We start from the raw sequence: 15,004 nt of genomic DNA, 5'->3' as shown, positions 1-15,004 counted from the left end.
TATTCCTTATTTTATGCATTTACATGACTTAGATTTCTGTTTGTCTAGGACTCCTTCTAATGGAGCTGAGGGGCTGACTCCCCGGAGTGGAACAACCCCCAAACCAGTCACTAATGCCACGCCAGGTAGAACACCACTGAGAGACAAATTAAACATTAATCCAGAGGATGGAATGGCAGACTACAGTGACCCCTCTTATGTGAAGCAGATGGTAAGTGTCAGTTTTCCTTTATATTTAATATATTCAGTGCTGGGCATTGAATCCATGGCCCTTCAGCCTGCTAAGGAGGTGCTTTGCATTGAGAGACACCTCCAGCCCTAAAGTTTAAAATTAAATCTTATTTTTATGTGTGTTGATGTTTTACATGTGTGTCTGTGTGAGGGTGTTGGATCTCCTGAAGCTGGAGTTAGAGACAGTTGTGAGCTACCATGTGGGTGTTGGGAAATGACCTGAGGGCCTCTGAAAGAGCTGCTAGTGCTCTGACCAGAGTCATCTCTCCAGCCCTTCCCCTCCCCTCCCCTCCCCTCTCCTCCCCTCTTTTTCGTTTCCTTTTTCCTTCCTTTCTTTTTTGTAACACCAAATCAAATATAGATCCTAACAAGGTTTTTTCGCTGTTCTTAAAGAGGTAGTTTTGTGATATTTTTAGGATCACAAAATACATTGATTTATTAGAAGTCAAGGTTTTGCTTGATATTAATGTAGGAAGATAAGAGAATAAAGAGAAAAGTTGAGGATCTCTTTTCTGGAGTTACTAGTAAGCTGGTTGTTTTATTTTTGAATATTTAAGCACTGAGAAATTGTTTTATTGTTGTGCCTAGTGTGCATTCATGTGGCATATGTGGGTGCACATACCGTGGTGTGCATGTGTGGGTCAGAGCACAGCCTGCCGTAACTGTTCTCTGCTTCCACCTTGTGCATCTTGTAACCCAGACTCAGGTGGTGAGTGTTGGAGGTGAGCGCCTTTGTTGGCAGAGCTATCTTGCTGGCCCAAGACAATTGTTTGAGAAAGTTTTTTTGTTTGTTTTTGAGACCCAAGCTGGTTTTGAGTTTGTGGCAGTCCTTTTGCCTCAGTCTTCTGAGTTTGGTGATTATAGACATACAGTGCTGTGCTGTTTTACAAGTTCTTACAGAATTTATTAGTTAGTGTTTAAGGTGTGAATTGAGAAGGATCGATTCTTTTCTGCAGGAAAGAGAGTCTCGTGAACATCTCCGTCTAGGGTTGTTGGGCCTCCCTGCTCCTAAGAATGATTTTGAAATTGTTCTACCAGAAAATGCTGAGAAGGAGCTGGAAGAACATGAAATAGATGATACCTACGTCGAAGATGCTGCTGATGTGGATGCTCGAAAGCAGGTGAGTATTGGAGAGCATCATCAGTATATGGCTGTGTATTGTTGATAGGTTTTATATCAGTCTGCATATCGGATATTTACATTGTAATTCACAACAGTAGCAAAATTACAGTTACGAAGTAGAACAATAGTTTTGTGGTTGGAGGTCACCACAGCATGAGGAACTGTATTAAAGGGTTGCATCATTAGGAAGGTTGAGAACCATTGCTCAATGACAGAGCAGTGGCTGTCAGTGTTTCTAGGTTGCTGCTTTGACTTTTTTAATATTTTAACAAGATCTCTCAAATTATGTCATTTAATAATAATATACTCACATGAATGTGGTTGTGTACTTAGAATACCTTAATGGGTTTCTTCAGATATTTGTGCACATGTGTGTATTTAAATACTGAAATTTATTATGCTTTTCTAAATAACACACAGAAATAGCCATTCATTCATTCATTCATTCATTCATTTATTCATTCATTCATTTTGGTTTTTTTGAGGTAGGGTTTTCTCTGTGTAGCCTTGGCTGTCCTGGACTCACTTTGTAGACCAGGCTGTTCTCAAACTCACAGAGATCTGCCTGCCTGCCTTCCTGAGCGCTGGGATTACAGGCCTGGCAGAAATAGCCTTTTAAGTGTTGCTTTAATCTAGTGGAGAAAGGATATTAAAAGCAAAAACTGGGTTAGTTTTGAACAGTCTTAGATCAGTACAGGCTGATGAAAACTAAGTTTGGAAATTGGGAAAATGTTAGCAACCTCTTACGTTGATGCAGTTTACAGTTGCCTGCTCATCTGCTCATAAACAGTTTTTCAGTGATGCAGGTTTTAGCTGCATTTGAAAGGAGAAAATGGGTTCAATTTAGTTTTTTTTTTAGAGACTACGTGGCCCCTTCAGCTCAGTTCTGCCACATTTTGTCTCAGGATGGTTTGATCAGGCTGGTTGTGAGAACAGTACACTGGTGACCTTTTTGTTTTTTTATTTTTCTGTAACATGCTTCAGTTTTTCTTGCAACATGGCATATGTAAGGGGGCAGAGTTTGAGGTCTAAACTGTTGGATAAGCTTTAACACAGGAACTGCCATGGTGAATGAACTTAATATTGTTAGTGTTGATGTGTGGTAAACATCAGGCTCTTACCCTGCTTGATAATGGAACTAGTGAAAGGCATTAGCTCCCACAACTGTTTTGTGTAGGTGAGGGAAACACTGAGATGTTGCTGTGAATTGATAGGATGGTTAACCAGACTTAATTGGCATTCCTTTGAAGGCTACGTTCATTACAAAACAAAGTGCTTTTAGAGGTAGCCCAACCTTGCTTTTTAGTGGTGTACTTTTAGAAGCCTAGCATATAAATATTTGTGCCTTATTAGACTCTTTGGGGTCCATATGGCATTATGCAGGGTATGCTGGCAGTCAGGTGGCACTTTCACAAAGGATACTTAAGGGTCGTCGAATCAGATGTCATCCACCAAGTTCTACATTGCTTTATCTGTGATTATTTATTTTTTGATTTCCTCTCATCACTGGCTATAATACCAGATGCCTCAGTGCCCATGGGCTGTAGCTGATGTGGCTGCTGTTACTTAGCCTGGAAATCATCTTATGAATGTGGGGAAGATAGGTTTTGTGTTTTTGTTGTTTTGTTCTTGCACCTGCTTCCAGTCACAGTTCTTAGAAAGTTCAGACTTTCTCAGAAATGGCATGAATATTAATTTCAGTGTTGTCTTATCATTGTAACTGAAGGGTTAAGGAACATTGGCTGGCTTTAGCTCTGGGTGAAAGCAGAGTCGTGTTGTGGGAATCTCTTCTGTGTTTATAATTGCCATTTAGACAAGAAAGCTGGTTATCTGGTGGGCAGAGCCAGGTAAGCCTGGAGATTACTCCAGTATACTTGGTGTTCTTAAGTGTCTTTCTTGTAATGAGAGCGATTCCTGGGGCCTCGACATTACCTTTCTACATCCTTATGTAGATTTCTGTAGCTTGAGCTTTTGAATATAGTTGAACAGAAATGTCAGCTGCTGTGTAGTTACAGTAATGAATGTAAATTCCCTTTTTAGGCCATACGAGATGCTGAGCGTGTAAAGGAAATGAAACGAATGCACAAAGCTGTTCAGAAGGATCTACCAAGACCGTCTGAAGTAAGTGATGAAATTTTTGATTGAGGAAGTTTGTTTCTTTACATGCTATTATAATATGCTTTAGAAAAATCACTCATAAAGGCTATAACAGAAATTTCATCTGCTTTCTGGTATATAGGAAAGTAGCTCTCAAATCCATTCTTAAATATACTGCACTAAGCTCCATCCTCTTATAGGTTCCCTAGTAAGGGGAATGGGGCTTGATCCTTACATGAACTCTGTTATGTGCTTTTCGGTCACTTTCCCCTGGCAGGGCTATCTTGCCAGGCCACAGTGGAAGAGGATGTGCTCAGACCTTATGTGACTTGATATGCTGGGGTGGGTAGATAGGGGAAACAGGGAGGGAGGGTAGTACTAGAAGGAGATAAGGAGGGGCCTATGACCAGGATGTAAAATGAATAAATTAAAATTAAAATTAAAAAAAGAAAATACTGCACTAATACCATTATGGATTTAGAAGTGGGAGGATTTAGGAAAGGAGGCAGAAATTGCTCTTGAGAATGTGGAACTGCTACTTAGTTCATGCTGTAAAAGCAGGCACAATATGTTGCAGATATGTCTGATCATTTTACTTGTCTTAAAATTTTAGGTAAATGAAACTATTTTAAGACCTTTAAATGTAGAACCACCTCTAACAGATTTACAGAAAAGCGAAGAACTGATCAAAAAAGAAATGATCACGATGCTTCATTATGACCTTCTACATCACCCCTATGAGCCATCTGGAAATAAAAAAGGAAAAAATGTTGGATTTGCTACCAACAATGCAGAGCATATTACCTATCTTGAGCATAGCCCTTACGAGAAGTTCTCCAAAGAAGAACTGAAAAAGGTAGGGCTAAGCAGGAGCATCACCATTGTGACATTTAAGCACGTGTTCGATGCTGTGTGTCACAGAGTCAGGACTTACATGGCCACATCGTCATGTAAGTTACATCATTGTAACTTGCATGTGGTGTGTGTGTGTGTGTGTGTGTGTGTGTGTAGGGGGATGTGTGGGGTGTGGGTGGGTGCTTGAGCCGTGTGCATGTGCAGAGGCCTGAGGATGATGTCAGGTGTCTTCCTCTGTTGCTCTCTGTCTTATTTTTTGAGACAGGGTTGCTCTTGGCAAACTTGATCTTAGCCATTTTTGCTAGATTGGTTGGAAGCAAGCCGCAGGAATCTTTCTGTGCCACTCCCCCATCCCATGTTAGGGTTACAGGGGTACACCCCTGCCCCCAGGTTTTATGTGGGTGCTGGAATTCCAAACTTGGGACCTTGTTCTTTCACAGGAAGCACTTTACTGACTGAGCCATTTTCTTAGCCTCCAGGATGTGTGTTATACATCCTCTATGTTATTAGTTACAGAGGCTTTGGTGGCAAGGTAGTTTTGGTTCATGGGTGTTCTTGGCATGGCTGACTATTTCTTTGATTGCTGTTTTCCTGTGCTAAAGTCTGCATTCAAATGCCTTTAGTACTTAAGTGATTTTTAGACTAATATAAAAGGCATGGATTTCTATTTTATAATAATATAAATAAACAGTTTCTAGTTGGGCGCTCCCATGGTTTGATGATCTCCTGAAGGGCTCCTGTTGAAGTTAACTGTCATTGCAATAGCAATTAAGATGTAGGGCCTCAAGAGGTCATTAGTGGTGAGGGCTTCATCCTCATGAAGGTTAGTTGTTCTTGAGTGAGCTAGTTCTTCCATGAGCTCTTTCGTGCTCTCTGCCACTTTGTGATTCAGTCAGAAGGTCCTCTCAGATGTGCAATTTGAATTGATTGATGGGATTATTTGAAATAAATAATACTAAATGTTCTGTGTTCTGTTTATATCCATCTTTGTGCCAAAAGGAGTTTAAAGCAGCTTTTTGCTTAGCAGATTCTTTTATTTATTTACTTTTTAAAGATTCACTTTTTAAGGGTCTGAGTGTTTTGGCCTGCATGTTGTCTGTATGCCACATGTGCACAGTGTCTGTGGAGGCAAGAAGAGGGCATGGACTATCTCAGAGGTAGAGTTGAAGATGGTTATAAGCCACCATGCGTGTGCTGGGAACTAGTTCCTCTACAAAAGGAGTAAAGTGAGCCCAGCCATTGAGGCATCTCTCCAGCCCCTGAAAATCTTTGTTAAGCATTTTTTATTCAGGTTTTTTTTTTCTTCTTCTCTTTCTTTCTTTCTTTCTTTCTTTCTTTCTTTCTTTCTTTCTTTCTTTCTTCCTTCCTTCCTTCCTTCCTTCCTTCCTTCCTTCCTTCCTTCCTTCCTTCCTTCCTTTCTTCCTTTCTTTTTTCTTTTTCTTTTTTTTTTTTTTTTTTTTTTTTTTTACTCCATTACCTTCTTTTTAAAACTGTGTGTGTATGAATGGGCATGTGCCATGGTTCATGTGTACAGGTCAGAGGACAATTTGGTGTGAATTATTTCTCCTCTTCCACCATGTTAGAATAAGCTAGTTGAATTCAGGTTGTTATGTTTGATTATTGCCCCTGCCTACTGAGTTGTCTTGTAGCCCAGAGTATTTGCCCATTTTACAGTTGAGAATTGGGCTCAGAGGAGTTAGGCATTGTGGGCAACTGCTTAAACAGGGAAGCTGTGATCAAACTGAGCCTGCCCAGTTCCTTCTCTTTCATTCTCCACCTTAAACTGTTTAGTAGAGAACTCAAGCTGGTGTAGGTTCCACTGTCTACCTAGCCCTCAGTCTTACTCTTTGGTGATACCAGTGATGCTCCTTTAGAATGAGAAGGTTGCCTGGGTTCCCCTACATCTTGTGAAGTCATAAAGAGAAGGTTGGATGGAGCACCCCTAAGCCAGCATTGTGCCTTTGGCATAGAGTCTGCCTCATCTGATTACTGATGATAGGGTCCTGATCAAGGTGTTTAGTTTCTCTTAGCCCTAGTTTCATCAGCTTTAAAATGAGTCCTTATTGGCTATGTATAAGGTGTTTTTTTAATTTTAAGAGAAGGTCTTACTATGTAGCCTTGGCTCTGGAACTTGCTCTGTAGTGCAAACTTACTCTGGTTTTGAACTCTCAGAGATCCACCTGCTTCACATCTGTCATGGTTGAAATTTTTGGAGGAAATAAAGATTGTACTTTTGAACCCAGTTTTTGGCCCATAGTGATGTTACCTTTTAGTGAGTAACAGTGGATGTTTGTGCTCTTGAAGAACCATGGATGCTTGACTTTTAAAAATCACATTGCATCTTAGAGCCTTCTCTGTATGTGTGTGATTATATGTGTTTGTTGTTTATGTGCTCATGCACATGCTAGAGGATATAGGGTATCTTCATCACTTTCAGCCTTGAGATATATCATCTTTCACTGAATCAGGAACTTGCAGTTTTGGCTGGCTGAAGGTACAGACGTGTGATCACATCTTCCTTCCTTCTCCTTCCTTTTTTTTCTTTTTTAAGATTTATTTATTTATTATGTATACTTGTGGGCACCAGATCTCATTATAGATGGCTATGAGTCACCATGTGGTTGCTGGGAACTGAATTCAGGCCCTCTGGAAGAACATCCATTAATCTCTGAGCCATCTCTCCAGTACTTCTTCCTTTCTTCTTTTAAAAAATTTTTTAAACATGAGTATTGGGGATTCAAACTCAGGCCTTCAAGTTTTCAAAGTAGGTACTCTTACCCACTGAGCCATCTCCTCATCCCCTACTTAGATGCTTAATTCAGTTAAATAAGGTATCATCCATTGCTTTCTAGAAACCAACCAACCAAACCTTGCCTTTGGTTTAAGGAAGGGGGGTAATAAACTAGTCTTAAGCTTTGTGGTAGAAGAAAGTGTATGATTTAACTTAACTTATTACTGTAAACAGGCCCAGGATGTTCTGGTACAAGAGATGGAAGTGGTAAAACAAGGAATGAGCCATGGAGAACTCTCCAGTGAAGCTTACAACCAGGTGTGGGAAGAATGCTACAGTCAAGTCCTATATCTTCCTGGTCAGAGCCGCTACACAAGGGCTAATCTTGCTAGCAAAAAGGACAGAATTGAATCACTTGAAAAAAGACTTGAGGTTGGTATTCATTTACTCATGTGTTTAACATTTAGTAGTATTATTGTGTGTATGTGTGCATAATGTATATGTGGTGCTTAAGCTGCAGTGCACGTGGAGGTCAAAGGAAAGCTCTGTGGAGTCAGTTCTCTCATTCCCTTCTAAATGGGATCTGCCTTAAATTCAGGTTGCCAGAGTTGCACTGCAAGCACGTTGACCGTGCTGTGACACCTCCACTGCTCTTGGTGTCCTTTTAAAATTCTAATTCCAGTGTCCCTAAGTTGAAATTGTGACCCAAGTAATACCTCTAGTGACTTCAGTAAACTAGGCCTGGACAGCTGACTGCTTTGTAGTTCTTGAAAACTTTGCTGAGCTGTCAGTCAGAACCTTTTATACAAGGGAGAATGAGCTACTAAGGTGACACTGGTCGCTCAAAACAAGGCGAGTCAGTGGGATCTCAGCAGTGGGGGTTTCAGTCTGTAGCCCAGACAGCATGTTTACAGAACTTCACTATCTTTTTGTGCACCCTGGTGTCCAGAACTTCGAGTTAGAGAGGAGCTGTTAGGCTGACAGTGGCTTCTGTGATTTCCTGTGTCTGTGGAGCATTGATGCCTCCTACCAGCAGCTCATGGCATGTGGTTTCTTAATAGAATGTTAATATTTTGACTTCCCGAATCTGTAGCTATTTTGCTGGTGGCCTGTAAACTGTGGTTCACAGACCAGCAGGCTGCCTTTGAGACAGGGTCTTACTGTATTACTCTGGCTGTCCCTGGAACTTACTGTGTAAATCAGGCCGGCCTTAAACTTACAGACATAAACTACCTGCCTCTGTCTTTCAAGTGCTGGGATTAAAATTGTCAGTGACCATACCCAGCATGCTTTGTGGATTCTTAATGGTGGTCTTTAGGGATGTCTCTGAGACCAAGATGGGATGGGGGAGGAAATAACGGTCCTTCAGGCCATTGGATGGAGAAAATGACCTCAGTTTCCTCTTTAATGTGATTGTTAGCTTTTTTTTTTTTTTAAAAAAAAAAAAAAACAGAAGTAGATTTAAGAGTAGGTTTTTGTTTGTTTGTTTGCTTGTTTAGGTCTAAATCTAGGGCTCAGTCTGTATACTAGAATTACTTGGGGTAGTTGGAACTGTTTGGAGCCAGAGAAATGAACGGAAAAAGCAGTATCTTTTAATATGAATATCTTAATTTAACCTTTATGTATAAGACACCTATGGGCATTTCTGTGTGCCTGTTGAGTTAGGAAATTAGTTTTTCTAAAGTAATTCTTGCAGTGCCTGGGCTGTGTTGAGTGTTGTAGTTTTATAACTTCCAGCAGGTGGTACTGTTGTTCTGTTTTAATTCATAGTTAAAGTTCTTAGAGACAGAACATGATTGGTTAAATTGTAGGTTATACTTCGTGTTGTACAGGCTTCATTTTTTTATAAATGGTAGTTACAGATCTAAGGCCAGCTTCATAATTGATTGGTAGGCTGTTTGGAATGCTTTCTTGTAACATATATAAATACTTCAATCTCTCACTTAGTTTGAAAATCTTTTCATTTTGAGGTGTGTAAATTCTGCTGTAAATGGCAAGGATATTTTGTGCTGTTTAAAATAAAAAGGAAAACTTCCCTGAATCTCATTTACTCGGTTGAGGCACTAACTTTCATGACAGCAAATCATTGTCACAGAGTGAGTGGTGCTGTAATGTACAGTAACTCTTCCTTCTCTGTTGAGTCAGTCCTGAGAATTCTGAAGGAAAAAGCCCAGAAAGAGCCTCTACTGTTCTGTTGGAGATTTATTTGGGTTGTTTATAAGCAATCATTAAAAACATGTGGCTCTCTTTGTTTGGTTCATACCAGGAACTGAAATCTTCTGTTGAACTATTTTTGTTGAAGGATTGGTGATTTTGGAAGAATATTCATAAAACAGTCTGAAGTAATTTTTTTCTTTTTGACTCCTGGGTAACGTGGCTTATTGTTAACCCAGCTAGTTAATTTTAAGTAATACTCAATCAAATCCTTCAATTAGTGAGCTCCTCTTACTCCAAGAGAAAGTTTATTAAATCTTCAGGAAGAAGAGAAGCAGTTCAGAGATCCAAATAAACAAAGCTTCCATCTAGTTTGTATCCATCTAGATTTCTCATGGCTTCTGAAGACACAGTTTTACTGGTTTGAAATACATAAATATTTTATTTCAATTGCATGATAGTTCTTTCATCATCTTAGTTGATTGCTAAATTATAAACATCATTCATAGTTTGTTGTGGGAAGGAACTGCAGTTAGATGGTGTAAACTAAGTGCTAACCCTCCACTGGAGGCTCAGGGCGGTGGGCTTTCTGAGCAAGCACAGTGTACCATGGCTGCCAGCATTTGTCTTCTGCTGCATGAACTTTGGAATAGTGAATCCAAATTGTGGCCTCATCTCAAGCCTATTAGGATGACATGCAGAGTTGTCATGCCTGGTGTTTCCTAAGTGTACTTAAAAATGTGCTCTGAAATATATACTGTGGGTAGTTTTTGAGCCATCACTCCTGATTAATATTTGGAATTTAGCACTTTTATTTAAGCTCTTAAGATACTTAAAACTGGGGCTCAGCAGTTAAGAGCACTGGCTGCTCTTTCAGAGGATCCTGGTTCAATTTTCAGCACCCACATGGCAGCCCACACTTGTGTATGTAACTCCAGTTCCAGAGGATCCGGCACCCTTACACAGATTTACTTGCAGGCTAAACGCCAATGCACATAAACTAAAAATGAATAAGTCATTAAAAAAAGATACTGACAACTGATAGAACTACCTCATTTGATGTAGAACGTGGTTGAGTGTGTTGATGTGTTGCAGAGCCTGTTAGCCTGTTACAGATAAGAAGAAAGTGGGAAAGATTTCTGAATTGTAACTGAATTTGGGGATCCTGTTTTGCTTTGGAGGCAGAGTTAACTGGAACCTTGTCAGACCTTTGTAAAGGGACAACAGTCAGAGCTCAGGGAAGGTGTGTAAGCACAGCCTGCAGAAAGCATTTTGACATGCAGCAGAAAATTCTGAGTCCTGGAATAACTTCTGCAGCCATTACAAGCCCCTGTGGGAGGTTAGGGCTTTTGCTATTTCTGGTGATTTCCCCCAGAGTAACAGAGAAGCTCAGTTTCTGTTCCATGCCATGAATCTTAGAAAATGAGGGATGGCTGTAATTCATTGTAGAAAAAATTTCATCATATTGTTAAAAAGAAAATGTTTTCCCCTTATTTAACTCACACATTCAGTGAATATTACCAGATACATGCTCTGTTATAGACACTGCTCTAGGCATAACAGGGAACAAGACAGACAGGTACTTTTACTCGGGCTTCGCTTATCTGGAAAACACTAGCAGAGGAGCTCATTTTCGGATGATGCAAGGCATTGAGTCATTTCTGTATTTGGGAAGTGCAAAAAGAATCTAAAGTGTTCTAATTTGTTTCCACTTTGAGTGGAAATAGGAAATCATCTGAAGACATAATTAGTTTGAGTGAAGCAATTTCCAGTAGGTGCAGAAGTGAAATGAAAAGCCAGAATTTAGGCCCTGCTATTAACTTTAATAGTATTTGAAATGGTAACTACAGTGCTGTGTTGAGGAAGCTGGCTGTAAAGTGGGTTTTGTCATTTTAGCTATAAAAATGGAAAGGCTTTCCTTAGAGGTAAGGAAACTGGGCCCAGAGGGGACACTGTGCCCCATATGTTACTGGTGCAGTCAATGTAGTCAAGAAATATTATGTAATGTTGACTTCTTGGAAATATGTGGCTTACTAAGGAACACAGATAGCAATTTAAAGGCTTTCTCGGTGTATTTGTAAAGCTCTGCCAAGGACCCTGACTTTCCTGAGGGTTATATTTCAGCAGAATTGGCTGTACAGTGGATCCCATTTTTCAGTGCTTTTCATTATAAAGGCAGCTATTTTAACACAGGGAAAAATGCGCTTCTTACTCCAGAGTGAAAACTTAAGCTAAGGATTAAGTTGGAGGGCATTGCTGGATGGAGAAGTCTGTATTGGAAATACCTCTGTAGCTGCTCTCTTGAGGCTGGAGTGGCTGGACTCTGTGGCACGAGGTACAGAGGAGGGCTGTTCAGTCCTTTGTAATTCTCTTTCCCAAATTCTGCTGCTGTCATGTCTCTAGGGCACTGGCTGAACTCATAGGAGCTGGTCAGAGATGAGCAGCACAGCCATGTTGGTCAGCCCTCCTGTGCTGAGTTGAATTCATCGCAGGTTGTTTATGTTTCACCTCCTAGTTTCAGTTGCAGCATGCTCGGTGGTACTCTGCCAGGTGACTGGCTGCCTTGCTGGTTATCTGCCTTTACTGGGTGCTATCTGATGCCTACTAAGTCTTATTAATTGAACCTGCATCTCATCAGTAGAGAGAAGGGTCATCGGGCAAACTTGATGTTAGTAAGGAGTACGGCAAAGAAAGGAGAGGCACTCCTGACTTGTCTGTGAGTGTTGTGGCGATCGAACTGCATCCTTCCTGTGACAGGATCATTTGTCTGTGTGATGGATTGGGCAGTGAGCAACCGTCTTCTGTGTGTTTATTTTGGGTGTCCCTAAACCTCTTTTTATATAAGGTTATATTTTGGGCCCTTAAGCAAGTTTCAGTGAGGGATGCTCTGAATGTTTCTGAACCTCACTGGAATGGACTTAAACTGCAGACAGTACTGGAGACCCAAGGAGAATGTGTTTATTTTGGAATTACTTAAGCTTAGTAACCTTAACAAACTCAGTGAGCTTGAAAGTAACAATTACACTTTTATAAGTCCCATACAGCTCCCTTTGTAATGACCCGAGGAAACACTTACTGGTCCCCTGATTCATCTCCTGGGGACCATCAGTTTTCCATTGGTCCCTGGCCAGTCTTCTTTAGACAGTTTCTCTTCTATGCACTTAAAAATAACATTTCTAGACGTTTTTCTAAAAATAATACCTGTGCTTTGTAAAAAATGTAAGAGAAATAGAAAAACTATGGAAGAGAAGAGGCTTTCTATTCAGAAGCTGCTCTCTAGACAGTCACCTCAGACGTTTTTCTATAGTACATACGTGTGCACACATATACTTTTAAACTTTTTTATTTATTTAATTTTATGGTGTGTGTGCATGCAGACATGCCTGCCTGCCTGGTTGTATGTAAGTGTGCTGTGTATCTGCCTGGTAGCCATGGAGGCTAGAAGAGGGTGTTGGATCTCCTGGAACTTGTGTTACAGATGGTTGTGAGTCTCCATGTGGATGCTGGGAATTGATTTCAGCTCTTCTAGAAGAGCCAGCTCTTTAGCCCTTCTGTTTGTGTGTGTGTGTTTAATTCATTAATTTAATTTACTTTTATTGTGAGTGCTAGTGTCTGTATGCCTGATTATCTGTGTGCCAGTGCACAAGAAGCCCATGAAGGTCAGAAGAGGTGGAGGTACAGATAGATGTGAGCTGTCCTGTAGGTGCTGGGAACCAAACTCAGGTCCTCTGCAAGAACAGTAACATCTCTCCAGCCACAACCTTTCAATGTGTAAATTCAGTGTGTGAAGAAAGAAAAAGAAAAGTTTTAAAACTGAATTGAAATGATCCTGTACCATGTTTTCCACCTACTACTATAATTGTGTAAATAGATATTTAAGAGAAAAGAATGTGTACTCCCATTTCAACTCTACAGGAAAAGTGTAGATTTATAAAGTCTGTAAGCACCAGTTATGTTTATGCTTGCTACTGCTTACAAGGTTGTGAAATGTAAACTTTTAATCCTGTGAACCATTTCAGGTATGTATTTCCTGTAGTTTTATAGCTTGTTTAGAATAAAAGAATTAGAAACTCTGTGTGTGTGTGTGTGTGTGTGTGTGTATGTGTACATGTTTTTTTTTTTTTTTTGAGACAGTATTTCTCTGTAATCCTGGCTGTCCTGGAACTTACATTGTTGACCAGGCTGTCCTGGATCTTAGAGATCTGCCTGCTTCTGACTTTGCTGGGATTAAAGGTGTGCTCTACCACCTCCTGGCTAAGAATTAGAAATTTTAATAGCTTCATTCATACATTAAAATTCTTGTTATGTGGGCACATACAAGTTCATATTTTTCTTATGTGTCTGGAATGGTTGTTCTTGTTTTTTGTTTTTTTTTTTTTTTAAGATCTCTATTTATTATGTAGATGAGTGCTCTATTTGCATGTATACCTGCATACCAGAAGAGGGCATCAGGTCCCGATATATATGGTTGTGAGCTGAGCCACCATGTGGTTGCTCGGGATTGAACTCAGGACCTGTGGAAGAGCAGACAGTGTTCTTAACCGCTGAGCCATCTCTTCAGCCTAGTCTTCCCGCCCCAACCCCCACCTCCCAAGAAAAAGGGAGTTGGCTGGTAGCATCAAGCTACTCACTTCCTCAGTTCAAATTTCTTCAGGGATGTTTGCATTTCAGCCCAAGGAGGACATTTGGTTTGTTCGCCTTGTGCTCCAGTACGGGCCAGTTAGGTGTTGAGAATGCTGAGGAAGCAGGCTAACTGGAGGCTAGCCTGCTGTCAGGGCCCATCTTCGGGTTGTTGGTACTCAGGCCTGAATAAACCTAGAGCCCTATGCATGCTAAGCAGATGCTCTACCACATAGCTACATCTCCAGCCAGGTCTCACTGGGCTACCCAGGCTGACTTCAGATTTATATTCCTCTCTCTGATAGTGACAGGAGGCTCGACAGCTGTTGAAAAGCCCGCTTCCAAATCCAGTGTAGTGAAAGAAAATGAGCTTCCCTTGATCGTTCTGGAGATGGGCATAAGGTTAAATAGGGAGGCAGAAGCAGAATGCTTTCCTGCTTGCCCCTGCTGTACCCTAGCTGAGCTCCCCTTGTCCAGATGTTTGAAACTCCAAATGTTTTGAGTTGCGGAGTGTGGAGTCTTTGTGTATACATTGTGAGAAGCTTTGTGATGGAAATTCTTTTATGTTTCTTATATTCCTCATGCAAATAGCCTGAAAGTAATTTTACTTTTTAAACTTTTATAATACAGCATTTTAAATAATTTTGTGACCTGTCAAATGAGGTTAAGTATAAATTTTCCACTTGGGGTAACATGTCAGTGCTCAGAACATGTTAGATTTTGGGACATTTTGTATTTCCTATTTTCGGATAGAAGATGTTCATCCTTTAAAAATAATTGATTAGCCTTATGTCTATGTCAGTGTGTGTGCACGTGTGCGCATGCGTGCATGCATGTGTGGATGCTTACAGAAGCCAGAAGAGAGATGCAGGTGGACATTAGTCCCCAAGTGGGTGCTGGGAACCAAACTCAGGTGCTCTGAAACAGCAAGAGCCTTTTTACTGTTGAGCCATCTCTCTATCCCTCTTGAATGGTAGTTTTTGAAAATTGTTGGTAAGTATATGTGCCGAAGTGCCCCCCCCCCCACCTTTTTTTGTGTGTGTGTGGGTAAATATAGTATCTCACTTTGTAGCACTGGCTGGCCTGGAACACTCAGTATGGCCTTAAATTCACAAAGATCCACCTGCTTCTGTGTGCTATCAAATTTATCAGGGTAAATGATCTTTAAGATGTAGTAGTTTGAAAGGCCGCCT

General features: G+C 40.6%; 1 protein-coding gene across 1 annotated transcript in view; it reads left to right on the top strand.

Moving 5' to 3' along the window:
• The window catches only part of Cdc5l (cell division cycle 5 like), a 37,617-nt gene that overhangs the window by 17,954 nt on the left and 4,659 nt on the right, over positions 1–15,004 (top strand). Inside the window, exons 10-14 of the mRNA XM_055612491.1 lie at positions 49–211; positions 1,188–1,352; positions 3,395–3,475; positions 4,065–4,307; positions 7,272–7,469. Of these exons, the coding sequence (XP_055468466.1) occupies positions 49–211; positions 1,188–1,352; positions 3,395–3,475; positions 4,065–4,307; positions 7,272–7,469 (850 nt within the window). The remainder of the gene's footprint in view (positions 1–48; positions 212–1,187; positions 1,353–3,394; positions 3,476–4,064; positions 4,308–7,271; positions 7,470–15,004) is intronic.

This window comes from Psammomys obesus, unplaced genomic scaffold, assembly GCF_907164565.1.
Source record: "Psammomys obesus unplaced genomic scaffold, mPsaObe1.curated_primary_1811, whole genome shotgun sequence".
Lineage (NCBI taxonomy): Eukaryota > Metazoa > Chordata > Mammalia > Rodentia > Muridae > Psammomys > Psammomys obesus.
Note: the sequence above shows the minus strand (reverse complement) of the source record. Positions and strands in the feature narration are given on the sequence as shown.